Below are 27,994 nucleotides of genomic sequence, written 5' to 3'. Positions count from 1 at the left end.
TAACCTACACAGCACTCACCAGTGAGACGGACAAGTTGGCAGCCACTCCATCTTTAATCCCTAAGTGTTGCCCCCAAAACAACTCAACACTTGAATTTTCTTGATGGGGTCTCACCCAGAACTCGCCGCTCGTGCTCTCCACACTGATCTTCCAGTCATGGTTAAGGTATCGTGAGCACTTCCCCATTCCTGTGCTGTGAATCTTGACTAGGTCTTTATTATTTTCCGGGATTTGTGCTCTGATTTTCTTATGGTTCATTGGTCATGCTCGCAGATACGGGAGTTGAGCAAGGGTACCAAAGATCTAATGCCGCTGGGTCAGGTTTATTTTCTTGGTTTTTTTTTTTTTTTAATTTTTAAATTTTGTCACATGTCACAGAGCATGTTTGGTTGTAGTTTGTTTGTGAGGGGACCAGGGGAGGTGGTTGTTTGTGGGATCTTGATCTTTAGGCTATGTTTTGTGAGGGGAGTAGGGGGCGGTCTATTGGCAACCACCCGACCAGGCTCTGGAGAAGGTTAAAGAGAAGGCATGGGAGCCTTCAACAAGCCAGTATGGGACTCACGAAGGTCTGGCAGAGCTTAGGGAGGCATTGATAAAGAAGGTACTCATTTTGGTAAGGTGTTGGAATTACAAAGCTTTTCCAAGTTCTTGAAATGACAGCAGTTTTGATCTGCAGTTGCGGCATGAGAATGAATTGCACAAGTCTTCAATCATGGTAACAGCAGGTTCAAATCAGGTGGGTGGTGTGAGTGTTACTTCTTCTTTGTTGGATGTCTGAGGTTCGGAATTTCCAGGATTTTTCATAAGAATGTTCGTTTTTGCTTGTTCTCAGGGATTTTTGAATCTTGTGCTTACATTATGTGATGTTAAGGATTCTGTGGTACTGTTTGCACCATACTTCTTCAATGCATACATGTCCTTCCAGATGACCGGCATCACCGGCATATTGATCGGTACCAGCGATCCCGAGACGCTTCTACCGGATGCAGGTCAGATGTAGGTCATTGGAAAATATTTTCATTTGGTATCAAATTAACATCAAGTTATACCCTTTGATTTTTTTTTTAATTAATTGAAACATGAATTTAACATACTTGTGTGTTTTTAAAATGAATTGATCTAATTTAATTTTACCGATATTCATGATGAACCAAAATTTTGAAAAGAAAACTTAATGTATTCATTAAGATATGGTTTTAATAATACCTTCCTTTCAATCCCGATATTCTTGGATATTATATTAGATGAAGTGACATCTTAATATATCATATCTAATAAGATATGTTATGACATACTTATATTTTGTTTGTAAAAAAAAAAAATATTGAAATAGAAAACATATTATATTTTAATGTTCAATATTTATTTAAAATAAAAATTATATTACATTCTAATATTTCCGTTTATAATTTATAATCTAATAAGCTTTTTATTTCTTTAAATAATGTTTATGATTAAAATATTTAAAATTTGTAAATAAAAATATTGTATTATATTGTTGAATATACAAATATATATATATATATATATATAATAAACATATTAGTATTATTTTACAATGTATTTTATACATATTTTATAGTTTTTTTAGCTACAAATTTAACTTTTTTTAATCAAAATTATTGTAGCATAAAAAAAAAAATTGATCGGAAGTGAATTTACAATTTATGAGAGATGTATATCTCATGTCTCCTTGAGATTATCATATCTCAAATACATGAAATATATATAAAAGATTTACTTATAACATCGGTTTGCTAATTATGAGATAAAATATATCATCATATCTTTTATCCTTTAATCAAATATAGGATATGATATATTATCTTATTTCTTATCGTATTTCATATTATAACTAGTCAATAATATGAGATAAGATGAGAGATAAGATAATATATCATGTCTCATATTTGGTTGATAATGAGATATGATGAGTGATGTAATATATTATCCTATATATATATATTTTATATATTGAGATATACATATCTTATGGATCATAAATTCACTTCTTATCAATTTTCAAATAATTTTGGTTAAAAAAAATAAATCTGTAGTTAAAAAAAATGTATAAAAATATACATAAAATGATACTAATATATATATATATATATACCATTGAAATACAATATGTTTTTCATTGTATTTTTTTATTCCTTTTAGAAACCAAATATAAGTATGTCAACTCATTCCATCCATATAATTGATGGGATAAACACAAACAATACACAATAAGATTTTATCCTCTCTTGTGAGAACCTAATATGAATCAATCAAATGGAGCAACAAGAATTCACCCAATCAACAAGTATATGAACACCAACAATTTTTAGCGTGGAAAACCTTCTCCCATGTGAGAAGTAAAAACCACGAGACCCTTAGGCCACTTAAAAACTTCACTAATATAATCAATGAGTTACGCAATTCTCTCTAGATAAAACTAGAGGCATACATCAACCATATCTCAAGACAAATTAATCTTGACAATTTCAACAACTTTGCGTAAAGACAATGGAGAAATCTTACCAAACACAACCACTGTTCTAGGACTGAAATATAATTGTCCCGAACTCCAAATCTAATTTCCATCGTTCAGGATGAAGATCAATGAGTTCTGAACATGCTCACCAAAAATCAGCTCAATCGAACCACAGATTAACCTTGATTCCAGCTCATGATCAAAACTGTCCGGATAGAAAACTCACCAAAATAGAGACTCTGTTCTTGGACTGAAAGACGACCATTCGGAACTCCAAATCCGATCTGCACCGATCAGATTGAAGATCAATGAGTCACGAATCTTTCCTCAAATTTTAGGTCGATTTGCCCACAAATGAAGAGGGATCGGGCATTTGATGAAATCTGGACAGTGAAGAAAAATTGAGTTTTTCCCTCTAACTTAAAAAATGGTGGTTCTCCCATTCTCTCTCTTTTCTCCTTCTACTCTCTTTTTCTTCTACTTCCAGTGGCTGCAAAAAAATTGGAAGAAGAAGAAGAGAGATTCTTCTTCTAACCCTTTTATATAAAGGTTTAAGAGGCCTTAAATTTTGGGCTCTTAATTTGGGCCTTCCACATGAGGAAAAACCCAACAAATCTCCCTCTTTCCGATTATGTGGAGGGGCTCGTCATCCCGACGATTGAACAACAAACTTCAAGCTTCTCCCTTGGTAAGGACATCGTCAACATATCTGAGTCATTGTGATCGGTATGTATCTTCTCAAGTTCAAACAGGTTGTCATTGAGAGGATCTCTCATCCAATGATACCTCACATCAATGTGCTTCGATCTTGCATGAAAAGTAGAATTCTTACTAAGGTGAATGGTGCTCTGGTTATCACAGTATACCACATAACAATGTTGCTTGAACCTGAGCTCATGTATGAAACGCTTCATCCACAACAACTATTTACATGCTTTTGCTGCTACAATGTACTTTGCCTTTGTTGTAGAAAGTGCAACACATTTCTGTGGTCTTGATTGCCAAGACATAACACCTCATGAGAATGTCATCAAATAGCCAGAAGTAGACTTTCTATTATTTACATCCCTTGCCATGTTTAAATCAGTGTAGCCAACAAGTACTAGTTTCCTACTTTCAAAAGTCCATTTGATTGCCTCCCAATGTAGTCTTCTTGGATTAGATAGAAAGTGGCTGACAACACCAACTGCATAAGCTATGTTTGGTCTAGTACATACCATGACATACATCAAACTTCCTACTGTTGAGGCATACGAAACTCTTCTCATGTCTTCCTTCTCCTTATCTATAGAAGGGCTATGTCTGTTGCTTAGCTTAAAGTGACTAGCTAGAGGAGAACTAACCACTTTAGCTTTGCTGATGTTAAATCTTTCAAACACCTTTTTAATATATTGCTCTTGTGACATATACAACTTCTTGGATGCTCTATCTCGCTCAATTCTAATACCAAGAATTTTCTTTGCTGACCCTAAATCCTTCATGGAAAAGTATTTGTTTAACTGCTTTTTCAACTTATCAATTCTTGAAACATTTCTGCCAACAATCAATATATCATCAACATAGAGCAACAATATAACAAAATCATCATCAGAGAATTTTTGCACAAATACACAATGGTCAGAAATAGTTTTTTGGTAGCCTTGCTCCTCCATAACTGATTCAAACTTCTTATACCATTGCCTCGGTGCTTGCTTCAAGCCATAAAGATTTTTCTTCAATTTACACACATAATCCTCTTTTTCTTTTGTTGTGAAACCCTCTGGCTATTCCATATAAATTTCTTTGTCTAAATCACCATGGGGAAATGCAGTCTTAACATCCATTTGCTTAATCTCCAAATCAAGACTAACTGTCAAGCTCAAAACTACATGAATAGACGACATCTTAACAACATGAGAAAAAATCTCATCAAAATCAATACCTTTCTTTTGACTAAAGAAGAAGAAGAAATATTCTTTTTCTAACTCTTTTATATAAAGGTCTAAGAGGCCTTAAATTTTGGCCTCTTAATTTGAGCCTTCCACATGAGGAAAAACCCAACAATAATATCTTACCATATCGTTCCATTAGATATAACATCCTAGATGTAATATCCAAGGAAAATGATATCCAAGATGTACAATCAAATGTAGGCTTTGTTAGGTTTTTCCTCATGTGGAAGACCCAAATTAAGAGCCCAAAATTTAAGGTCTTGTAGGCCTTTATATAAAAGGGTTAGAAAAAGAATCCTTCTTTTTCTTCTTCCAATTTTTTTGTAGCCACCGGAGGTAAAAGAAAAAAAGAGTAGAAAGAGAAAAGAGAGAGAATGGGAAAACCACCATTTTTGAAAGGTATTGATTTTGATGAAATTTTTTCTCTTGTTGTTAAGATGTCGTCTATTCGTGTAGTTTTGGGCTTAACAGCTAGTCTTGATTTAGAGATTGAGCAGATGGATGTTAAGATTGCATTTCTCCATGGTGATTTAGACAAAGAAATTTATATGGAACAACCAGAGGGTTTCACAATAAAAGGAAAAGAGGATTATGTGCATAAGTTGAAGAAAAGTCTTTATGGCTTAAAGTAGGCACCGAGACAATGGTATAAGAAGTTTGAATCAATTATGGGGGAGCAAGGCTACCGAAAAACTACTTCTGGCCATTTTGTATTTGTGCAGAAATTCTCTAATGATGATTTTGTTATATTGTTGTTCTATGTTGATGATATCTTGATTGTTGGCAGAAACATTTCAAGAATTGATGAGCTGAAGAAACAGTTAATCAAATCCTTTTCCATGAAGGATTTGGGGCCAGCAAAAAAAATTATTGGTATTAGAATTGAGCGAGATAGAGCATTCAAGAAGCTGTATATGTCACAGGAGCAATATATTGAAAATGTGCTTGAAAGATTTAACATGAGCAAAACTAAGTGGTTAGTTCTCCTCTAGCTAGTCACTTTAAGCTAAGCAGTAGACATAACCCTTCTACAAATAAGGATAAGGAAGATATGAGAAGAGTTCCGTATGCCTCAACAATAGGGAGTGTGAAACCAAGGTTTGGTTAATCTTGATTTTGATGATAACAAAACAAAGTTTAGAATAAATGATTATATTTCAAGTGTGATTAGGCAAGATGATTTCCAAAGTGGCAATCACAAAGACAAATCAAGCCAAGGAGAAATCATGAAGAAGAAGACCACTTCAAAGAGAAGTGTTTTTCAAGACCCAAACTTTATAAGATCTCTTTGTAAGGTTGTTGGTGCATTAGGATTTTCATGCATTACATTCTTTATTTATGCACCAAAATCATCAAAGAGTTATTTTGTTTTAAATATTTTAAGAATTAGATGATTTCATGTTTTCAACTAAAACCTTGTGTTAAATGTTTTTCAAACTTGTTTTAAAAGGTTTTAAGTTGAAAAAGTTGGTTGTTGACCCAAAATATGGCTCAACTGGTTGAATCGGATGAGGAACTGGTCGACCGCAAGCTCAACTGGTCGAGGTTTGGGTCGACCCCCAGCTCAGTCGGTCGAGGTTTGGGTTGACCACCAGCTCAACTGGTCGAGGTCCGAGTAGACCCCCAACTCAACTGGTCGAGGGTTCAAAAAACTTTCTCTTTCTTCCAGAACGGTTGTTCAACCAGTCAAGGTTGAACCTCAATCGGTTGAGGTCCGGTCGAGGTCTGGTTGAGGTTTGGTTAAGGCCTAACGGTCACCTGCTAAGTATTAAATGCTAACGGCTAGTCAACCGGTTGACCCCTACCTCGACCGATCGAACCCTCAACGGCTAGTTTGACTTTTTTCTTCTATAAAAAGGCTCTAATCTTCATTGTTTAAAAAACTTAACCTTCCCAAACCTTTCTTGAATATATTTAAGCTTTGGAAGAATGTTTTTGAGTGCACCATTGTTCTAAAACTTGCATATCTTTAGTGCACCATTCAATCCTAGTTTTCTTGTATCATTTGAGCTTAAAGTTTTTGTACCAAGATTTTGTGAGATCATTTATTTGTAAATCTTTGAGAGGAAGTTTTTCAAGTGTGGGGTATCACTTGAGGGGTTGTTCAAGAGTGAGATATCTCTTGAGAAGTGTAAAGGGTGCTTGGAGCCAAAAGTCTAAGAGGGTGAATTGGAACCATAATCCAATTGTATTGCTTGAAGGCTTGGTTTGGAAGCCTTGAATTAGTGGAACCTCAAGCTTGAGATTGAAGCTAGAGGAGAGTAGATGTAGGTTGGGTTGCGTCGAACCACTATAAAATCTTGTGTTTGCATTTTCTCTTCCCTACTCTTTTAATTTATATGCAATTGTTTTTATATTGTTTATTATATACTTGCATATAATTGTCTCTTACATTCACATAATTTAAATTTGCAAAAAGAGACTATCACCCTATTCACCCCCCCTCTAAGGTGATTACCATAGGTTGGATTAGCCTAATTTTTCTAACAGGAAGTTTGATGTATGTCATGATATGTACTAAACCAGACATAGCTTATGCAGTTGGTGTTGTTAGCCGCTTTCTATCTAATCCAAGAAGACTTCATTGGGAGGCAGTTAAGTGGATTATGAGATATTTGCGAGGCACTTCCAAGTTGAAACTTACTTTTGGAAGTGGGAAACCAATACTTGTTGGCTACACTGATTCAAACATGGCAGGGGATGTAGATAATAGAAGGTCTACTTCAAGCTATTTGATGACATTCTTATGAGGTGTTGTGTCTTGGCAATCAAGACTACAGAAACGTGTTGCACTTTCTATAACAGAGACAGAATACATTGTAGTAGCAGAAGCATGTAAAAAGTTGTTGTGGATGAAGCGTTTCATACATGAGCTCGAATTTAAGCAGCAACACAATATGGTATACTGTGATAACCAGAGCGCCATTTACCTTAGTAAGAATTCTACCTTTCATGCAAGATCGAAGCACATTGATGTGAGGTATCATTGGATGAGAGATGCTCTCAATGACAACTTGTTTGAACTTGAGAAGATACATACCGATCACAATAACTCAGATATGTTAACGAAGTCCTTACCAAGGGAGAAGCTTGAAGTTTGTTGTTCAATCGTCGGGATGACGAATCCCTCCATATAATCAGAAAGAGGGAGATTTATTGGGTTTTTCCTCATGTGGAAGACCCAAATTAAGAGCCCAAAATGTAAGGCCTCTTAGGTCTTTATATAAAAGGGTTAGAAGAAGAATCCCTCTTCTTCTTCTTCTTCTTCGAATTTTTTTGCAGCCATCGGAGATAGAAGAGAAAGAGAGTAGAAGGAGAAAATAAAGAGAAGGGGAGAACCACCATTTTTTAAGTTAGAGAGAAAAACTCAGTTTTTCTTCACTGTCCAGATTTCATCAAAGGTCCGATCTTGCTTCGTCTGTGGGCCGATCGACCTGAAATTTGGAAGAGAGGTTCGTGACTCATTGATCTTCAATATGAATGATGGAGATCAAATTTGGAGTTCCGGATGATCGTCTTTCAATCCGAGAACAAAGCCTCTGTTTTGGTGAGTTTTCTATCCGGACAGTTATGATCATGAACTCCGATCAAAGTTAATCCGTGGTTAGATTAAACTGATTTTGAGCACATTGAAAACTCATTGATCTTCATTCTAAACGGTGGAGATTGGATTTGGAGTTCGGAACAATTATATTTCAGTCCGAGAACAGTGGTTGTGTTTGGTGAGATTTTTCCATTGTCTTTATGCAAAGTTGTTGAAATTGCCAAGATTAATTTGTCTATAGATATGGTTGATGTATGTCTCTAGTTTTATTTAGAGAGAATTGTGTAACCCATTGATTGTATTAGTGGAGTTTTTAAGTGGTTTAAGGGTTTTGTGGTTTTTACTTCTCGTATTAGAGAAGGTTTTCCACGCTAAAAATTGTTGGTGTTCATATACTTGTTGATTGAGTGAATTCTTGTTGCTTTATTTGATTGATTCCTATTAGGTTCTCTCAAGAGGGGATAAAATCTGATTGTGCATTGTTTGTATTTATCCCATCAAGCTTGAGGTAATAGAACTGAAGTGTCCTTCCTCTTTCCAACCATTGAACTAGCGGTGAAAGCAGAAATATTTGTGCTTCTCATACCTTTTTAGATAATATATGTGGGCATTTTTGTAGACTGGTTAGAAAGAGTTCTTTCAGAAACTAAACCAGCTCCAAAGCTGGTTTCCATCACAAATCCTGGAAATCCAACAGGAACTTGCATCCCAGACCCTCTCCTCAAGGTCTCGCTCTGACTCCTCTTTACACTCCAAACAAACAAAATTTTATTATATAGGAAGATCCATCACCTTTCACTCCAACTCACTTCAAATTCTCTAACTAGTTGTTTGTCTGTCCCAAACAGAGAATTTCGGAAATCTGCAGAAGGGCAGGCACTTGGCTGGTGGTAGACAATGCATATGAGTAAGTGGCTTTGATTTTTAGTTTTGCTTCAACTACATGATCCCATTTTGATTCATCATTCATTTCTGCAGATACTTTACATACGATGGTTTGAAGCATTCTTGTGTGGAAGGAAACCATGTCGTGAATCTCTTTTCTTTCTCGAAAGCATATGGGATGATGGGGTGGCGAGTTGGATATGTAAGCAGTGATTTTACTTCCATATATTTTGATATGTTCTTGAGTATAGTCAGGAGCAAAATAATTTTCTTCTAGGCCATTTTAGTTCCCTTTTGAAAGCTAGACTAGTAGGTAGTATTAATTATCGTGCTATCTTGCCTGCAGATAGCTTATCCATCGGAAGTGCAGAGTCTCCGAACGCAGCTCCTCAAGGTTCAGGACAATGTAGCAATCTGTGCTTCAATGATTTCACAGTCCACGGCTCTGGGCTGCTTGGAAGCTGGGCGTGAGTGGGTGAGAAACCAAGTGAAAAGCCTTGTGAGAAACAGAGAGCTTCTTCTGGAGGCTCTGTCACCTATAGGACAGGATGCAGTGAAAGGAGGGGGAGGAGCGATCTACATATGGGCAAAGCTGCCTGAGAAATACCAAGATGACTTTGCGGTTGTGTGCTGGCTTGCGAAGAGGCATGGGGTGGTGCTTCTTCCTGGGAGTGCTTGTGGTTTGGCAGGGTGTGTTCGGGTCACGTATGGAGCGATTAGAGAGGTGGAATGTGAAGTTGCTGCGAAGAGACTGAGGGCCGGGTTGGAGGAACTTATGAGAGATGGCATGGTGGAGTGACTCCTCTCACCATGTCACTGAAAATGGCTGGTTCTTCTAGGATTTTACAATATGCTAGACCCCGGACGTTTGTTTGTAATTCAAGACAATGGGTTATAAAAGAGCCTTTAGTTCTCTACTTCCCATGGAACCTACCAGTGAGGGCCAAGGCATTCCATATCTAGCGGGTGTGAGTGAATACTAAAAAATTGATAAAACCGATCCAATCCAATTAAAATCGATCAAATTGGTTCAGTTCTTAACAATCATAAAGGTTCTTTTGGTTTGAGAATTTTGAAAACCGACTCTTATCGGTTTAAATTAACTTGCAACCTATTGATCATTTTGACCAAACTAAATCGACAAATTGATCTTAAAGCCTAAATGAACTAGATCCAATCAAGCATCTAAACCACATCGACTGCAAACAAGATTGAGTTGGTTTGTTTTTCATCACTAAAAGGTCAGTTCAATCATAATTCAAACATAAAACCGATCATGTCTATTCAACTTTTTTTTTCCTTCTTCCAAAAAAACCAACCAAACCACAGTTTTTCTGCAAGCTAGTATTGTCACAAGTCAACAAAGAAACTAGTATTGTTATGCAAACAAACATTGACAGGAAATCATAAATATTTGCAGTCCAAGTTTAGAAATCTCAAAAATAATTGAACTCACATGATTTATACATGAATTTAATGCTTTAAAACTTTTCCAGGGGGTGCAAATGGTTGAGCCTTGTTCACTTCTTCCACTGGGGCAGTCTCTGAACTACAACCTGAAAGCGATTTATCACAAGAACACAGAGCCAATTGTCATTTGTTCATGTTTGTGACACACTATTCTCTTCTCTTGTCTTTCGTGCTTTTTATTTGAAGTGCTTTTAGTAAAACTGTTGTTTCAGAAAGTGTTTTTTGAAAGAAAAACCTGAGGAAGGTACATTGGAAGCACTCTTCAAAAAACACGGTCAAAATGGACTCTAAGAGTGCGTTTGGTAGTGATTTTAGGAAGTGTTTTTGGACTTTATAACACTTGGAAATTTTCATCCTTCAAGTATTATAAAGCCTACAAATACTTCCTATAATCACTGCCAAACCACTGAATAAAACCCCAAGTGCTTCTAAATTTAGAAAAATATACTGCCATACCTTGCCAGAGTTCTCTTTATTTCCAACAATAGTTTGGCAAGCAAGCCTCCAAGATTCAGGTTTCTGTACATCAAAACCAAAGAAGTGATGAAGAAGCATTAGGCAAATTCTGAGAGAACGAAACTTCATATGATTGTGTGTCCAGAGGGAGAAGATCAGAGATCATGCCTTCTTCAGATAACGGAGCTCTGTGTTTGTTCTCTCGTTCAGAAGATCTTTTCCATCAATAATCTGCAAAGTGAAAAACAATACAATTGAAGAATATTTTGCAGTTACAGATCTGGGGATTAGTACTGATGGGATAACAAATAAGGTCGAAGAGAGCAAAGTTATGGCAAAAACAGAAGTTTGAATCATATGTTTATACCTCAACAATGCAAGTTCCGCAGCTTCCACCGCCCCCGCAGTTCATCAACTTCCCCTGTTCAAAGCTCAATCCCATCTTTTCAAGTTATGTATTGTACACTGACTTCAACTCAACAAAAAATCAATTCCCAGCTGCCCCACCATATCATATGTAACAAAGAATCTTATTAAAAGACTGACGTTTGGGGTGTTTCAAACCAACTTTTGAGGGTTTTCTGTGGTGTTTTTATGGAAAGTATTTTTAGTGGATACATTTTCTTTAAAAGTTTTTTTTGTGAGAATCACTTAGTCCATGTTTGGTAATCGGTTTTGAAAACAGTTTACTATTCTCTAGAAAAATAGAGAGGAGAAGATGTTTGTGTAGACATAAAAAATTTAGTGGATTAAATAATTATTAAATTTAGTCTTAAAAAAAAAATTCGCAATGCGATGATGCTTCTCCAACTAAAAAAGAATAATAATAATAATAATAATAATAATAAATATTATTGTTATCTTGTTGCAAAAGCTGGGAATAAAAAGTTGCTAAAATCAAAATATAATAAATAGACCGAGGTGACTTCTTTCAAGAAAAGAGGAGATTAAAAATTTTGTAGGAGAAAATCTAGAAGAGATAAAAAAAAATTCAAACTAAGAAAATGAAATTTATAAAACGACTTCATACAGAAAAAGAGGGTTACACACGTTCTTTGCCATTCAATAGGTTCATTCGGAAAAAACCTACTCTAAGCCTTCGATTGATCTTCAAATCCAAGAACTATTTCATCATCGTTATTTAAGTTGTGGTCAAAACGAAAGAATAAAAAATATATTATTTTGTAAAAGAATATTATCACAAATATTGTACCCCACAATTTAAATTTTAATAAAATCTTTGTTTGCATTATTTTTCCTATTGTTTTGCTAATTTTGTAGAACTTTCACGAAATTTGCGTGTACAAATTTATGGTGAAATAATATATCCCTTTGATTTGTATGCATAAATTTTGCGAAAGCATTAGCAAAACAATAGGAAGAATAATATGAACAAAGATTTTATTAAAATTAAAATTGTGAGGTACAATTTTTGTGATGATATTCTTTTACAAAATAATATATATCTCTAATTCTTTCATTTTGGTCACAACTTTATGACAAAATTGTTTTCTTAGATTTTAAGATCAATCGAGGGCTTAGGGTGACATTTTCCCAAATAAACTTGTTGAATGGCGAATAACATGTGTGTAACCCTTTTACTGTTTACCACATTTGCATGGAGATTTTATGAAACTCCTTTTCTTGTTGTGAAACTTCTTTTATTGTATAAAGTTGCTTTGTAGATCTCTATTTTTTATCTCCCCTAGATTTTCTGGACAAGGAAGGCACCTCTATTTATAGGTGAATATAAAGAATTGTCTGCTCTAGGAAGTCCCATAGGTGAAGATGGGGAATTCAAGTTTAAATTTATGATATTTAGTTGCTTACTTAATTTTATCAACTTTTTCTTTTGAGGTTTTTCCAACAAGATAATAATAATAATAATATTTTTATGTTATTATTATTTTTTAGTCAAAGATCAGTTTTCCTTTTTTTAGGAAACTTATTCATACGAGAATATCTATTTTTTAAAATTCTTTACTTGGAGACCTTTCAAAATTTGTCTCACATGTCCAACTTAAATTTTGTTGAACCATGACATAACAATTTTTTTTTAAGATTAAATTTAGTGATAATTTAATCCATTAATTTTTTTTCTACAGTTTGACAAGTAGAAAATATAACAGTTTTTTTCTTCTTAAAATAAAATATAAAATGAGGTGTTTTCAAATAATATTTTTTAGTTATTTTTACTCATTTTACTATTTTAAAAATAATTACAAATACATAGTTAATTTTAAAACATATTTAAAAATATAGAAAAAAGATTAAAATATTTTAGGTTTTCATACAAAATATTTTTGAAATCATTTCCTAGATAGAACTCTAACTTTTTCAAGAAAAGTTACTAGTGATTTTTTTAATTTTTTTTAGAACTGCTATCCAAATTTTGCTAAACACCTTATTTTTCTTGGAAGAAACTTTTTATGCTAGAAGTGCTTTATAAAAACACTATCAATCAAACTTAATTTTAGTTATTAAACATATTAAGGATGTTTCACAAATCTAACTCATTGATTTAACATGACCGAATCATTTAATTTAAGTTATCAAGTGTATTTGATAAAATAATTTAATATTATGATTTAAAATTAAAAATTATTTTATAATTTAAATATAATTTACCTTAAAATAATTTAATTTCTTAAGTATTAATTATTAAGCTTTACTAAACGCACTCAAATTATCTTTTTATATATATATATATATATATATATATATATATATATATATATATATATTCCAAAATGCTTTTATGTATTCATTGTCAAAAACTCTATAATCATTGATTATTTCATCCATGGTTTCTCTATCCTAAACTCATCACTTAATGAGTATATACTCAATATACCCCTGATCTTACCATAACAACATATATTTTAAGGTTAAACGACGCCGTTTCTTGAACATGTATGGCGTACGTTAGGAAACAAAGTGCAAATAGACTAAAATGCGCCAGAACTTACGTACGGGGCGTAGAGCTCTATCTTGTTATCCAACATGATGTTCCTCAGAAGCTTCTCTCCACTCACTGCCTTCGCCCTCTCCACTGGGAATGACCCATCGCTACCTGGCTTCTCCTATATCAAAATTAAATTTAATAAAAAAAAATCAAAATTCAATAATCCAAAACCAAAAATTTGTAAAAGAGCTGAGAACTTTGTAGAGTAAACTGAAATGTACCCCTATGAATTCGAGCTCGATTTCAGGCTTTTCCGGCACAGTCGGCGAAGATTCAACAGAATTCGCTGCCGCAGCTATTTTCATGGGTCTCCTTCCTGGAAGAAAAGAAATAGGGTTTCGGTGGTTTCCAGTTACGTATGATTTTTCCGGCGGCCGGAGGGATATGGCGGTGAAATTCAGGGCAGCCATTTTCTGCCTGTATTTCACTGTCTCTGTATTTCTCCGTTTTATTGAGCTTGTTTGGAAAAGCTGGGTTGGGCTAGGCTCGAAGGCCCATAAAGTTTAAACCGAGACATCCAGATACAGGCCCAGGCCCATGGCCATCCTAGTAAGTTGGACCCATCCGGGTTTTTCTTGGATGGGATGGGCGAACACTTTGGGCCTAACATCATACCCACCTTCAACTTTCTCTAAAAATAATATTAATAATGGAAAAGGGTAAAACTGAGCATTTAATACTATCAAGTTCAATCACTTGATTGTTAAAAACAAGGGTAATGAAAGGGCTCTCCCTCTTTCATGGTGCTACATGTTCCGATGGACAATGTTTACCGATATAAGATGTAGGAATATAGCATCTTAATAAGCAAGTTTGAGTGTCCCGCTCATATAAAGTACTCTCAAGATTTCATCGAGCAACAAAGACCGACATGTCAATCATGATGATATTTGTTCAATCTATAAAGCATAATAGTTGAACTCAATAGAGCATCACCTTGAAATGTCGACTATCACAATAAACCTATCAAGTAAAATTATTATTTTTAATTCAAAATAAGAGATTCTATTTGTTGAAATGTAACGATACCACTCTTAAGACTAGGGATGAGTCACTCAAATGATGGTTTTTTAGAATAGGCGTATATGGTGTGATATCGAATTTCATAAAAAGTTTGATTTACTCTTATTGACTACCAATTGATTTTTCAAATAAGATGGTAAAAGTTCAATTTAAAAAATTGTTATTAAAAAGAAGATTATGAATTTGAGTTACAATAACGTTATGCTGGACTCGATCCAAGACCATCAATTATCAAAATAGAAGGTTCTATCCATTATCATGTAATGTGATAGAAAAATAGAAGATTGCAACAATAACCTCTAAAGTCAAGGCTAGTAAGCACGTGCATGGAAGGTAGAAGAAAAGTTTTGAGGGATAACAAATGAAGAATGAAGTCTTAACAATAAAAGGTTTGAGCACATATGAAGACAGTAGGTAAGGTTGTTGAACATAAAAGTAATTTTTTCTTGGAAGTGAAGTTACATATCATGAAAGTATAAAATAAGACTTAAGAAAAGACATTACAACTATTCACATATAATATTTAGAACTTACAATATAATTTACTTTAATTGTTCTTATTTTGACATATTTTAGAACCCTTTTGTAGGAGATTATGGGCTTAAGATACTTTCTACGTATTGAAACACTTGTTTCACAAAATTAGACATAAAATATAAATCACTTTTAAAAATTTTAAGAGTCTATTTAACCGTTATTTTAAAAAGTGTTTTTAACTCTTCTAACATTTTGAAAGATAAAAATTTTCAAACATTAGAAAAACTAAAAGCGTTTTATATAATCACTATCGAACACACTTTAAAATTGATTTTAAGTAATTTTTCAACTAAAAATCTTTAGGTTCTTATTCTTACTATGATTTTTTTTTTTGTTATGAAAAACATTATAAAACTATAAAAAGTATTTTTTTTTATTTAGAAAAAAAAGTAATGGATTATTCATAAAAGTGGTTCTAATGAAAGTGTTTTGATATAAATTTTTGTTTTTATAATTTAAAATTTGAAAATAGTTTTAAAAATCATTTATGGTAATCTACTTTTATTTTAGTTTTTAAAATTGAGGGTAAAAACTAAAATATAAGGGCATAAAAATTTTGATTCTTTAGTTTTCCATTTATATAAACTTTAAATGGAAAATTAATAGTTATGATTTATTAACATTTTATTTTTTATTTCCAAAATAATGATATTAATATTTTATATTAGACATTTAAAAATCATTGACAAATCATAGTTTTTTTTTGTTTTTTTCTATTTATTGCATAATTATCAAATATGTTTTTTAAAAATAAAAAACTCCGATAAATTCAATATTTATAAAAATGATTAAAAATTATTATATTTTTTATTTTGAAAAATAATAAAAATAGAAGTGCATTTACATTTACATTTTGAAATTATAACGTAATTAAAAATTCATTCTTTTAAGATTTTCCATAAAAAAAAAAAAAAAGGATGGAGAAACTTGAATGATATGCAAATGGACAAATTGGACACAATGAAACATACCATATAAAATTTATCTAAATATATGTGATTGTTATAAGAATTTTTCCATCAAATTCTAATAATATAATCTTAATAGAATGACCAAAAATAAAATAATTATCAATAATTCCCAAATCAAAATTCAATTTCCCTAACACATGCTCAACTTTGTCGTAGTTTTGAATGAAGGAATTGAATATCATCATAATGGGCCGCTTGATATGGTGCCACTTACATTTTTCAGCAATAATGAACTAAAAAACCCTAATCAATCCTATACTCAACTAAATTTGAAAATAAATAAATAAATATTCAAGTCTAAAACCCCACAAAACTTTCATATTTTAACTAAATTTTTTTGAGGAATCAATTTCTTACTTCACTTCTTACTAAAAATTTGAAAAATAAATTTTCATTTATTATGTTAAAAAAAAAATTAATAAAAACTATTATATTTAATCAAAATCCTTTTTTATAGTGTATTTGATGGGTACGAAATGATTATATCAAAAAGATAATTTATCATGAGACAAAATTTTTTTGTTTTTTATTTTTTATAAATATTTTCACAATAACTATAAATATTTTCAAACATACCATTGTTAACAACACATCAAGTAAAAGTTATGTATTTTAATATAAGTATAAAAGTTTGATGCCGATAATCTAATTTCAAACTTTAGTATTTAAATTAAAATAATTTATTTAAAAGATGACTTCTTACTTCACATCTTGTAATTCCTCATAAATTTAAAAATACTTTTTTAAGATACTATATTGAAAAAATATTATTAAAAACTATTATAATTAATCAGAATCCATGGAATAATGTAAAAAGAGATCATTTGTCCATATTAGTAGAGAATGATTGCATTAAAGGGCAATTTAGTCACATTTTAATTTAACTCGATCACTTTGAAATGCAATTTGATTTATATACTTCTTGACATAATCATTAATTTAATGACTAAGATTTTACATTATTTGATTTAACAACTAAAAAATGGAAACACCATCTATGTGTCGTTTTACGGGTTTTTATTTATTTATTAATATGGTATAATACAAAATGTGGTGATCGATAAAATAAAATATCATATGATAAAATTAGTCTCATTTACTTGTATCAAGATTCAGTTTACGTATATTTATATTTTATTTCTTTATAATTGAATCGGTCTTATTATTTACTACATCAATTTTATTTTATTTTTATTTAAATTTAATTTATTGGTAGGTCAAATTTAAAGTCTTTATTTTAGCCATGACCAAATCCCAAAAAATTTCCAAGGGAAATATTGAGGACGCAACCCTGGAAAGAAGGTGTGATGAGAAAGGAAAAGGACTTTCCTCGTGTTCCCCATTACAGGTCAAGACCGTTTTAACTACCAAGAAGTGAAACCCACTTTTTCGACCGTTTCATTCAAAAATCTCCCGCTAAAGTCTAACCTAAACCTTCTACCAGCAAACAAAAAAACAAAGGTTGAAACGTCTGTCTCACTTTCCAACCCCACAAAAGACCCCTCATTTCTTGTGTGCTTCTGTGTGTTGAGATTAATTGCAGACCTCAACAACCAATTTTGAGCCTACTAAAGTAGTTGGATGGATTCAGTAATTCATGTCTCCAAACTCACACTTTAAATATTCTGCCTTCTTTCACCATTAAGCTTAGGCCTAAAGGCTTTGATTTCTGTCCTTACAATGAATAGCTTTTCTTCTTTAGACACTGTTTATGCGAGCCCCAACAGTGGAAATGGAGATTGTGATGACAAGGCTCTTCGTTGGGCTTCATTGCAGAGGATTCCGACCTATTCTAGAGCTCGGAGGTCGTTGTTTCGGAACATTTCTGGGGAATTATCGGAGGTTGAACTGTGTAAGCTCGACGTTTATGAGCGCAGGCTCGTGGTGGATCGGTTGGTTAGGGCTGTCACCGAAGACCCAGAGCTGTTTTTTGATAAAATTAGAAGGAGATTTAAAGAGTAAGTTTTTTCAATAAGCTGTTTCTTGCATTTCCTGAAAAGGGTTTTGCTTGGTTGCTGAGAAAATGTAGGGGAAATGAAAAGAAAAGTAGAATAAAAAACCTTAAAGGGCTTGCTTTGAACTGTTTGAGACCGGGTTTTCTTTCTCATTATCTTCTGAGTTGAAGTTCGGCTATGACTTGATTGATTGTGTGTTTCTTTTTTCTTAATGGGGATTCTAGTGTTGGTCTGGAATTTCCAAAAGTCGAAGTTCGATTTGAGCACCTGAAGGTCAATTCTTTTGTTCATGTCGGAAGCAGAGCACTGCCTACAATCCCCAATTTCATTTTCAACACGACTGAGGTAGGTGATAGGTTGTTACAAGCTATAATTTTTTTGAAATAGTTTCATTAACTGCAGTCTCTTTCTGACCAAGCTTCATGAAATACAAAAAATTCTGCAGGCTTTCTTGAGGCAGTTGAGGATTTTCCCTGGAGAAAGGAAGAAGCTATCAATTTTAGACGACATTAGTGGTGTTATTAGACCTTCAAGGTAAGCGTTAAAAACTTCTATAAACTGGTTGTTAAATTGCCAAGCTGGTTTTGCTTCTCAGACATGTTTTCTTTTAGATTGACATTGCTTTTGGGTCCTCCGAGCTCTGGAAAGACAACATTGCTTTTGGCACTTGCTGGGAGACTTGGAACTGGTCTGCAGGTACCCAATATATTAAGAATTTGCATCAATTGATGTTCTATAATCACTTATGTTTTTTTACTTTAGGGATAGCTTGAGTATTCTGAAAACCAGAAGTTAATTTTTATGTGAGACTTATCAACCAAGAACTGACTCAAATTGAGTGGGCTTTTGGCTAGAGGTTCAGCTAAATATCTGATAATTTTCTCTTGGGTTGGTCCATGGTGTGGAATGTGCAGCAATTTCACAAGATGATCTTGTACAAGGAATCCTGAAATAGCAATGGCAAAATTATGTGAAAGTTTCTAAAATTGGAAAAACCCCAAGTGTATATTTTGGCAAGAAAATGGCCAGATGGTCTTGTTTGTTTCCTGGGAAGTCATATCCCTCTCTGAGGAAAAGAAAAAGGAAAGGAAATCACATACTTCATTGGAAGTGATTGAGGAAGGTGGACGAAAGCTAACAATTGAATTAGAGGATTCAGTTGTCTGACTTGTATTGTATATATGGAGTCCCGTAGTTGGGGATTTTAAAAGATCCGTCTCAATAGGTGTTGCAAGGAGCTCTAAATGAGGGAACTTGTACTAGTTTTCCTTTATCTGTTGTATGTTACTTCTTCATTAATTCAGTCGAGTTACTTTGAAGATGTCAGGGAGAATCACATACAACGGACACGAGCTTAGGGAGTTTGTTCCGCAAAGAACTTCAGCTTATGTAAGTCAGCAGGACTGGCACGTTGCAGAAATGACAGTCAAGGAGACTCTTCAGTTCTCGAGACGTTGTCAAGGTGTTGGATTCAAATATGGTAAGCCCAAAGTAATCTTGTTTGTGGATGTGTCCATATACATGCATCTATTTTCATTTCTTTGGGATAATTAGTCATTGAAATATAAAAGTACTAAAACTATGAAATTTTGTGACAGATATGCTTTTGGAACTTCTAAGAAGAGAGGAGAATGCTGGGATAAAACCTGATGAAGATCTAGATATATTTATCAAGGTGTGAATTATTACATGAAATTCCCTTTTTTCCCCTTAAAGAGCTTGCTGCGTGTGTTTATACGAATGTATTTGTTCTGTCTTTAGGCATTAGCACTGGGGGAACAGAAAACAAGCCTTGTTACTGAGTATATTATGAAGGTAATTCATTTCCACAATGGAGGATTCATTGTCACTCTGTGATGGGAAAATTTTTAGCCATTTTCCTGTATGCTCACATATTTACAAAGATTTTAGGATTGGACCCTTGTGCGGACACATTGGTGGGAGATGAAATGCTCAAAGGGATCTCTGGGGGTGAAAAGAAGCGGCTTTCTACAGGTTATCTTGCATTCCTTTTGTTTGTGGTTTTGCTTGTTCGGTTTACTGCTTTGTCGGTCTTTCTCTGTACTACCAATTTTTACTAGTGGAATAGAATTAACCTCGCAATACAGAACCTATAAATATAACCTTTCATTCAATACCTTATGAAGCTAGATATGTGAATTAAACAGAAGTGACATGTCTGTGTGCCCTGCAGGTGAAATGTTAGTGGGTGCATCTACAGTATTGTTCATGGATGAGATATCAACCGGGCTTGATAGTTCAACTACGCATCAAATTATCAAGTACCTTAGGCATTCAACTCAAGCACTTAATGGGACAACAGTCATATCTCTCTTGCAACCAGATCCTGAGACTTATGAGCTGTTTGATGATATCATTCTTTTGGCGGAAGGTCAGATTGTGTACCAGGGACCAAGCAAGGCTGCTCTTGAGTTCTTTGAACTTATGGGGTTTCAGTGTCCAGATAGGAAAAATGTGGCTGATTTTTTGCAAGAAGTAAGTATATATTTGGAGTTTGCAATTGAACTTGTGCTCTATGAATTTGTGCTTATTTTTCTTTCTTTTCCATCTTTGAATGCTTATACACAGGTCATATCAGAAAAAGATCAAGAACAGTATTGGTCCTTTCCTGATCGCCATTACCAATATGTACCTGTGGCAAAGCTTGCAGAAGCTTTTCGATCATTTCATGCCAGAAAATCTTTGTTCCAGTTGCTGGCTGTACCTATTGATGGATGCTGTAGTCACCCTGCAGCGCTCTCAACATTTACTTATGGTGTGAAGAGGGCTGAGCTTCTCAAGATGAGTTTCTCCTGGCAAATGCTGCTGATGAAACGTAATTCATTCATCTATATTTTCAAATTCACGCAGGTAATTCTTTTGAGCAGCTTTTTTATTATTCTAAGAAACCTTCAGTCCATGCATAGATACCATTTACCATAAATATGAATGACTCAAAATTTAGCTTGTTGGAGATCAAATTCTTGAAGCTCACCCTAATTCAATTAAACAAAGTTTGTATATTAGAATCTCGGGTTTATGTCTGACTTAAATTAGGTTGAGTTGGTGGACTTGTTTTCTGTTCTGGTATTGACTTGTATACGATCATTTCCATTATCTTGTTAGTTGTGGGGCGATCATCTGTGATAAAAGGAGAAAAAAGGACCTCCTGTGACAAAATTGCTGTAAAGTTAGAGTTCTAAATACTGATACAAGAGCCATGGGGTCTATTTTGCAGCTTCTTTTTGTTGTTGTGATCATGGTGACTGTATTTTTTCGAACAACCATGCATCATAATACACTTGATGATGGCGGTGTTTATCTTGGTGCCCTCTACTTTGCAATAGTTATGATTCTCTTCAATGGCTTTACGGAGGTCCCAATGTTAGTAGCCAAGCTTCCAGTTCTCTACAAGCATAGAGACTTGCGCTTCTATCCATGCTGGGTCTATACAATTCCTTCTTGGTTTTTGAGTATTCCATCTTCAATTCTAGAGTCCTGCATATGGGTGGCAGTTACTTATTATGTGGTTGGATTTGATCCTCAAATAACCAGGTATATGTTTTTTCTTTTGCCCAGAAGAAATGCCAGCAAGTTTTCTTTTTTGGGGATCAATTTGAGATTGATTCAGTCTTGTTTTGTACTTATGCAGATGCCTTAAGCAGGCTTTGTTATATTTCTCTTTGCACCAGATGTCTATTTCTCTTTTCCGCATCATGGCATCCTTGGGACGAAATATGATAGTTGCTAACACCTTTGGATCTTTTGCAATGTTGGTGGTCATGGCTCTGGGAGGATTTATCCTTTCAAGAGGTCAGCTTAAATCTTCTCTCAGTTCCTACATCTGTCATAACTTCACTTTGTTAGTGCACTCATCTTTATCACTTCTGCAGATAGCATTCCCAATTGGTGGATTTGGGGTTATTGGTTTTCCCCTTTGATGTATGCTCAAAATGCGGCTTCTGTGAATGAATTCCTTGGCCATTCTTGGGACAAGGTAACATGATTTTATGCAAGTGTTTCTTTAGGATTTTATCTAAGTGTTTCTTTCAACTCCTTACTCAGTTGAACTGACCTTGTAAACCTGTAATTTCCTTCTCATTTTTATTCATTTCTATTTCTCTTCTATAATTTGTAGAGAGCTGGGAACCACACTACATTTTCTTTAGGGGAGGCATTATTGAGAGGCCGCAGTTTATTTCCAGAGAGCTACTGGTACTGGATTGGTGTGGGTGCTTTGCTTGGCTACGCAATTTTGTTCAACATCCTGTTCACACTCTTCTTGACTTACCTGAACCGTAAGTTGTATGGAATAGTTCTTTAAGCTAGGGTGCTTAGATATTTAGAAAAAGTAGATCCTTGTAATGATGCGTAATTCTTTCATTATGATCTTCTTTGAAACAGAAGATATGTTTTTAACCATCCAATGAACGAAACCAAATATGACAAAAACCATCAATCCATTTCCTTACTATTTGGGGTTCTGTTTATGTTTATGGAAAAAAAATGATCCATTAGGCTCCAAAATTACTTTATGACTCATTAGGACATGACATCAACACTATATGAGTCGAAGCCAAATTCCTGGGAGGCCAATTGGTGGCAGGAGAAGGGCATGCTATGATCCTGGATGAGACCAATTGGCAGAGAGGGTAAACCATCCTACCAACATAGAAATTTAAACTAGTATAATCATGGATTAATCCTTTACAAAATTCTATTAGAGTAGAAAAGGGGCTAGATGCAGGGGAAGGAAGGCACAATTTAGTACAGGGAGCTCAACTTTGGCTACAGAAATGTATGGAAGTTTGTTGAAACCATGCCCAAGATCCATCTTTCCAAAATACCAGTGGAATCCTTGGTCTAATCTCCTTATCTCCATTGAAAACTTCAATGTAGTGAACTGATTGAAAATAATAACTATCTAATCAAAATCATGCTCTCAAATTCTGTGCAGCCCTTGGGAGGCGACAAGTTGTTGTTTCTAAAGAAAAGCCTCTCAATGAAGAGAAGACAAACGGCAAACATGCTGTCATTGAGCTAGGAGAATTTTTGAAGCATTCACACTCATTTACTGGTATGAATGAAAGGACTATTTCTTTGCTTCAACTAGATATTCTCGAGTTTACTTCGAATATATAGATTTGATTCTTCACCTTTGTTTCAGGCAGAGACATTAAAGAACGCAGAGGCATGGTCCTTCCATTTCAACCGCTCTCCATGTCCTTCCACGACATTAATTATTATGTGGATGTCCCAGCGGTACATTGGCTGATTTTCTCTATTGTTTATTATCTGTGCCACAAATCTTTTCCTTAATGTTTTTTCTTATGATCTTATCATCATGTTGCTGCAGGAACTGAAACAGCAGGGTGCACTGGAAGACCGATTACAGTTGCTAGTTAATGTTACTGGAGCATTTAGGCCAGGCGTGCTTACTGCATTAGTTGGAGTCAGTGGTGCTGGTAAAACTACCCTCATGGATGTTTTAGCTGGTAGAAAAACAGGGGGGGTTATTGAAGGGAGCATACGTATTTCTGGTTATCCCAAAAGGCAAGAGACCTTTGCAAGGATTTCCGGCTATTGTGAGCAGAGTGATGTTCATTCTCCATTCTTGACTGTCCATGAATCACTTCTATTCTCTGCCTGTCTCCGGCTACCTTCCCATGTTGACTTGAAAACACAGAAGGTAACTATGGTCCATGGATATTGCTAATGGTTTTTTCTATTTGGTTGATGGGTTAACTTTTACGTATGAAATTGCAGGCTTTTGTTAGTGAGGTTATGGAGCTTGTTGAGCTCACTCCTTTAAGTGGAGCTTTAGTTGGTCTACCTGGGGTTGATGGATTGTCCACAGAGCAAAGAAAAAGGCTGACCATTGCTGTTGAGCTTGTTGCCAACCCTTCTATTGTGTTCATGGATGAACCCACTTCAGGACTGGATGCCAGGTCTGCTGCCATTGTTATGAGAACTGTGAGGAATATCGTCAACACTGGGCGGACTATTGTTTGCACAATCCATCAGCCAAGCATAGATATCTTTGAGTCTTTTGATGAGGTTCTCCTCTTTTAATTCCTTTTGAGTAGAGCCATATTTAATTTTTGGAGCAGGAGTTCATCTCAGCTAGGAAGTTCTAACATATTTGTTGACTTTACAATTAAAATTGGAAAATTTTTGGATTCAAACTGAATACCTGAACTTCAATTTGCATAGAAATGATCTGACTATTTTCCCTCAAAGTGCAGCTGATAATCTGGGAAAACATGAAAGCTCTGATGTTCCATTATCATAACTAAAAGCCATATAGGAAAATAGGATTTGGTCAAAATTTGTGATAAAAAGTCCAGTAAAATTTCATAAAAAAAGACAAAGGATTGAAATTAACTCATAAATCACTTCACCATATTGAAATTATACCTTTATCTAGGGCATGTATATATTTTGATACTACCATGTTTGTAATCTGCTATTATTTCTGACTTAAATAGGCAGATACAACCCTGCATTTACTTTTTAAAACTATGTTTTCTTGACAATGAATTCACATGGATAGGTGCATTGATCATGATTCTAATCTCCCAACAAATATATTCTGTCACAGCTTTTATTTATGAAGAAAGGAGGGAAGCTCATTTATGCTGGTCCTCTAGGCGCCAAGTCTCACAAACTTGTTGAGTTTTTTGAGGTTGGTCTTGCTTCTTTCTATTTTGTTTGCACTTTTTTGACAGCCTACTGATGGAAAACACGAGTCTTATTCCCTTCTTACTTTGTTTTTACTAGGCCATTGAAGGAGTCCCGAAGATCATGCCTGGCTACAACCCTGCTACATGGATGCTTGAGGTCACTACTTCTACAGAAGAAGCTCGTCTTGGTCTGGATTTTGCAGAAGTTTATAAAAGATCAAATCTATTCCAGTAAGTTATCTTTTTCATTTTCTGCAACAGAATCAATCTTTTAGCATGTGTCCTGCTTTTTCTTAGTTAATTATGTTATGTTTCAGGCAAAATAAAACACTGGTTGAAAGACTAAGCATACCAAACTGGGATTCAAAGGATTTAAGCTTCCCAACCAAATATTCTCAGTCATTCTTTTCCCAGCTTCTGGACTGTCTTTGGAAGCAAAATCTGTCTTATTGGCGGAATCCACAATACACTGCTGTCCGCTTCTTCTACACTGTTATCATATCATTGATGTTTGGAACGATATGCTGGAAATTCGGTTCTAAAAGGTTACCATCTGGAGCTTCTCTCAACTTCTGAAAATTTTCATTATGATGTATCTCTATCTGTCTTGTTCATCATTTTTTCATCATATGCTTTCACCTTGTTAAGAACCATTCAAAAGAGTAAGGGAAGCTTTCTTTCCTGGATGGTATCTCCTGGTGTCTCCTGGACAATGATTGATTTGCAACATGGTTCTAAACTTCTAATGTCCAACCATCCCTTTTCTTCATTGTTGAATTATGATTAGCCAACAGCATCATAAACAATGTACCAAACTGTGGTAAAGTCAGAATATTTGTATTTACATGAAATCAAATCCTTTTTCTGCTGCAGGGAGACACAGCAGGACATTTTTAATGCTATGGGATCCATGTATGCAGCAGTCTTATTTATAGGAATCACAAATGCCACTGCAGTGCAGCCTGTTGTTTATGTTGAAAGGTCTGTTTCATGCAGAGAAAGAGCAGCAGGGATGTATTCTGCTCTGCCATTTGCCTTTGCCCAGGTCTGTTCCCACCCTTTCCTTCTGTTTTCTTCCTATAATTTCCACAGTAGCTATCAATCTTCCAATGGCAAACACAGATAAGGATTCATAACACTTCTTTTTGGGCAGGTTTTGGTTGAATTGCCTTATGTGTTTGTACAGTCACTTATCTACAGCAGTATGTTCTACTCCATGGCCTCATTTGAATGGAACCTGACGAAGTTCCTTTGGTACTCATGCTTTATGTATTTCACTTTACTGTACTTCACCTTCTTTGGAATGATGACCATTGCTGTTACACCCAATCATAATGTTGCTGCAATCATCGCTGCTCCGTTTTATATGATGTGGAACCTTTTCAGTGGATTCATGATTGTTCGCAGGGTAATAATACACTTACTCTACACGCTCTCATTATCAAATTGAGGCCGGTTTTGTAGACATCTTTCAGATAATGTAGCTCTTCTTCTCTTAAGTCATGACTGATATTGAGGTGTTCTTTTTCCCTCTTGCAGAGAATCCCCATATGGTGGAGATGGTATTATTGGGCAAATCCAATAGCCTGGACTTTGTATGGGCTTCTGACGTCCCAATATGGAGACATGAAAAACCAAGTGAAGCTCTCAGATGGGGTGCGGTCCGTGTCAATAAAACAGTTACTTGAGGATGAGTTTGGTTACAAACATGATTTCTTGGAGAAAGCTGGTTTGGTGGTGGTTTGTTTTTGCATAGTCTTTGCAGTCACTTTTGCTTTTGCAATCAAATCCTTCAACTTCCAAAGGAGATAGAGAGGAGGATTATAATAGAAAATGTAATAAATGTGATTCATCTACACTCTTAATTTTCGTTTATATGGAAATCAAATCCATTTTCTGCAAATTCATATAGCCATATGATTCCCAGAATATAGGTATATAACATCATATTTATATTAAGACTAAGAAATTAAAATGAGCAACAGAGATGGAAACAGGATGAAAAAGTATCATGAGAAGAGAAAATTTCAATTATATTGCATCAAATGAATGTATGCGTACAAAGTATAGTCATGGTACAAGGATTAACAGTGGACGTAATTTTTTACAAGCAAAAATCACAAAATATAGATTACAAATTTACAATTTGGAGCCAGAAGGCTTACAAAACAAGTCTAGGAACTACCCTGCTGAATTGGTCGTGATGAAGAAAAGGAAGCAAGGAATGAGGAGGGTGGGGGTGCCACTCCATAGGCTCATGTGCTTGTGTTGCTATATTTGCTAGGTGGTCAGCCGGCCTGTTTGCTTCCCTGAATTCATGGCGAGCAGTAACTTCTTGGAAGCCTTGCAGAAGTTCACGGATATGAGTCATAAGGGACTTCTCTTCTTCCCCTGTGGCTTCCCGCTTCCCGCTTAACATCTCTATTGTAATCTTAGAGTCGCCTTCAATCAAAATCCGCTCCACATTCAACTTCAAAGCCAACCTGAGCCCACCTTCAAGTGCCCCAATCTCGGCCATCAATGAGTTGCTTGTGTCCAATGGTGTGGCAAAAGCAGCGATGAAGGAGCCTTGTGCGTCTCTTAGTAAGCCTCCACCTCCCGCTCTCCCTGTCCTCCCTTTGAATGAGCCGTCAAAGTTCAACTTCACCCACCCAGCACCCGGACGATGCCATGAAAAATACCGAAGGGGTCGAAGCCCATGTTCTCTTCTAGGAGCCAAGTTGTGACTTCCATAGGTTTGCATGTTTCTCCGACGTGGATGTGGACAATATTCGCTCTTGTGGCCAATTCTTCCACAGTGGAAGCACAACCCCGGAATCTCGTAGCGGAAACTCTGCCAGAATCCTCCCTCTCCATCATCCACATGCACTCCCGTCACCAGTGGTTCGTTGACGTCAACCTCAATACAGACTCGGGCTTCATCACTACTAGAAGTATCAATAGCTATTGGCTGGCCGGCTGAAGAAGCCATCATGGACAAAACCTCATTGGTCCAGTAGCAACGATCAAGATCCGGAAGTTTCATCCACATTTGAGTATACGACATACTCTTGGAGTCTAATTCTAATCCCGGACACCATCTTCTCACCGCAAG

At 35.0% G+C, this 27,994-nt stretch overlaps 3 protein-coding genes across 3 annotated transcripts; 2 read left to right on the top strand and 1 right to left on the bottom strand.

Annotated features, from left to right (window-relative positions):
- Positions 1 to 6: 6 nt before the first annotated feature.
- LOC100255998 (aromatic aminotransferase ISS1) lies at positions 7 to 9,910 on the top strand. The gene is made up of 9 exons (XM_002284478.4): positions 7 to 166; positions 275 to 322; positions 474 to 602; positions 678 to 737; positions 834 to 990; positions 8,575 to 8,681; positions 8,804 to 8,862; positions 8,934 to 9,042; positions 9,187 to 9,910. Exons 1-9 carry the CDS (start codon positions 104 to 106, stop codon positions 9,637 to 9,639), a joined length of 1,185 nt encoding a protein of 394 aa, XP_002284514.1. The 5' UTR covers positions 7 to 103; the 3' UTR covers positions 9,640 to 9,910.
- Positions 9,911 to 10,097: 187 nt separating this feature from the next.
- LOC100250753 (photosynthetic NDH subunit of subcomplex B 3, chloroplastic) lies at positions 10,098 to 14,182 on the bottom strand. Its single transcript, XM_002281817.5, has 6 exons — positions 13,953 to 14,182; positions 13,736 to 13,849; positions 11,134 to 11,187; positions 10,935 to 10,997; positions 10,767 to 10,829; positions 10,098 to 10,396 (listed from the first exon to the last, which is right to left on the bottom strand). The coding sequence occupies exons 1-6, from the start codon at positions 14,139 to 14,141 to the stop codon at positions 10,361 to 10,363; spliced, it is 519 nt and encodes a 172-aa protein (XP_002281853.1). The 5' UTR covers positions 14,142 to 14,182; the 3' UTR covers positions 10,098 to 10,360.
- Positions 14,183 to 17,771: 3,589 nt separating this feature from the next.
- Positions 17,772 to 26,803, top strand: LOC100255917 (ABC transporter G family member 32). Its single transcript, XM_002281806.4, has 24 exons — positions 17,772 to 18,220; positions 18,442 to 18,562; positions 18,663 to 18,751; positions 18,829 to 18,913; positions 19,538 to 19,697; positions 19,816 to 19,892; positions 19,979 to 20,032; positions 20,122 to 20,212; positions 20,412 to 20,713; positions 20,807 to 21,088; positions 21,456 to 21,772; positions 21,870 to 22,030; positions 22,111 to 22,214; positions 22,356 to 22,515; positions 23,175 to 23,294; positions 23,385 to 23,479; positions 23,574 to 23,906; positions 23,984 to 24,274; positions 24,819 to 24,902; positions 24,998 to 25,131; positions 25,218 to 25,445; positions 25,774 to 25,945; positions 26,054 to 26,308; positions 26,440 to 26,803. The coding sequence occupies exons 1-24, from the start codon at positions 17,943 to 17,945 to the stop codon at positions 26,710 to 26,712; spliced, it is 4,266 nt and encodes a 1,421-aa protein (XP_002281842.1). The 5' UTR covers positions 17,772 to 17,942; the 3' UTR covers positions 26,713 to 26,803.
- Positions 26,804 to 27,994: the final 1,191 nt, after the last annotated feature.

Source organism: Vitis vinifera, chromosome 4 (genome assembly GCF_030704535.1).
Source record: "Vitis vinifera cultivar Pinot Noir 40024 chromosome 4, ASM3070453v1".
Taxonomy (NCBI): Eukaryota; Viridiplantae; Streptophyta; class Magnoliopsida; order Vitales; family Vitaceae; genus Vitis; species Vitis vinifera.
The sequence above is the reverse complement of the archived record's forward strand: the minus strand, read 5'-3'. Positions and strand labels throughout refer to the sequence as shown.

Coding starts and splice junctions, on each gene's coding strand:
- LOC100255998 (XM_002284478.4), top strand. CDS start 104: ATGGGGTCTCACCCAGAACTCGCCGCTCGTGCTCTCCACACTGATCTT. Junction 167..274: donor ATCTTCCAGTCATGGTTAAG/GTATCGTGAGCA, acceptor TCATGCTCGCAG/ATACGGGAGTTGAGCAAGGG. Junction 991..8,574: donor GACGCTTCTACCGGATGCAG/GTCAGATGTAGG, acceptor GCATTTTTGTAG/ACTGGTTAGAAAGAGTTCTT.
- LOC100250753 (XM_002281817.5), bottom strand. CDS start 14,141: ATGGCTGCCCTGAATTTCACCGCCATATCCCTCCGGCCGCCGGAAAAA. Junction 10,998..11,133: donor GCGGAACTTGCATTGTTGAG/GTATAAACATAT, acceptor TTCACTTTGCAG/ATTATTGATGGAAAAGATCT. Junction 10,830..10,934: donor AGCTCCGTTATCTGAAGAAG/GCATGATCTCTG, acceptor TTTGATGTACAG/AAACCTGAATCTTGGAGGCT.
- LOC100255917 (XM_002281806.4), top strand. CDS start 17,943: ATGAATAGCTTTTCTTCTTTAGACACTGTTTATGCGAGCCCCAACAGT. Junction 18,221..18,441: donor ATTAGAAGGAGATTTAAAGA/GTAAGTTTTTTC, acceptor TGGGGATTCTAG/TGTTGGTCTGGAATTTCCAA. Junction 19,698..19,815: donor AGGTGTTGGATTCAAATATG/GTAAGCCCAAAG, acceptor ATTTTGTGACAG/ATATGCTTTTGGAACTTCTA.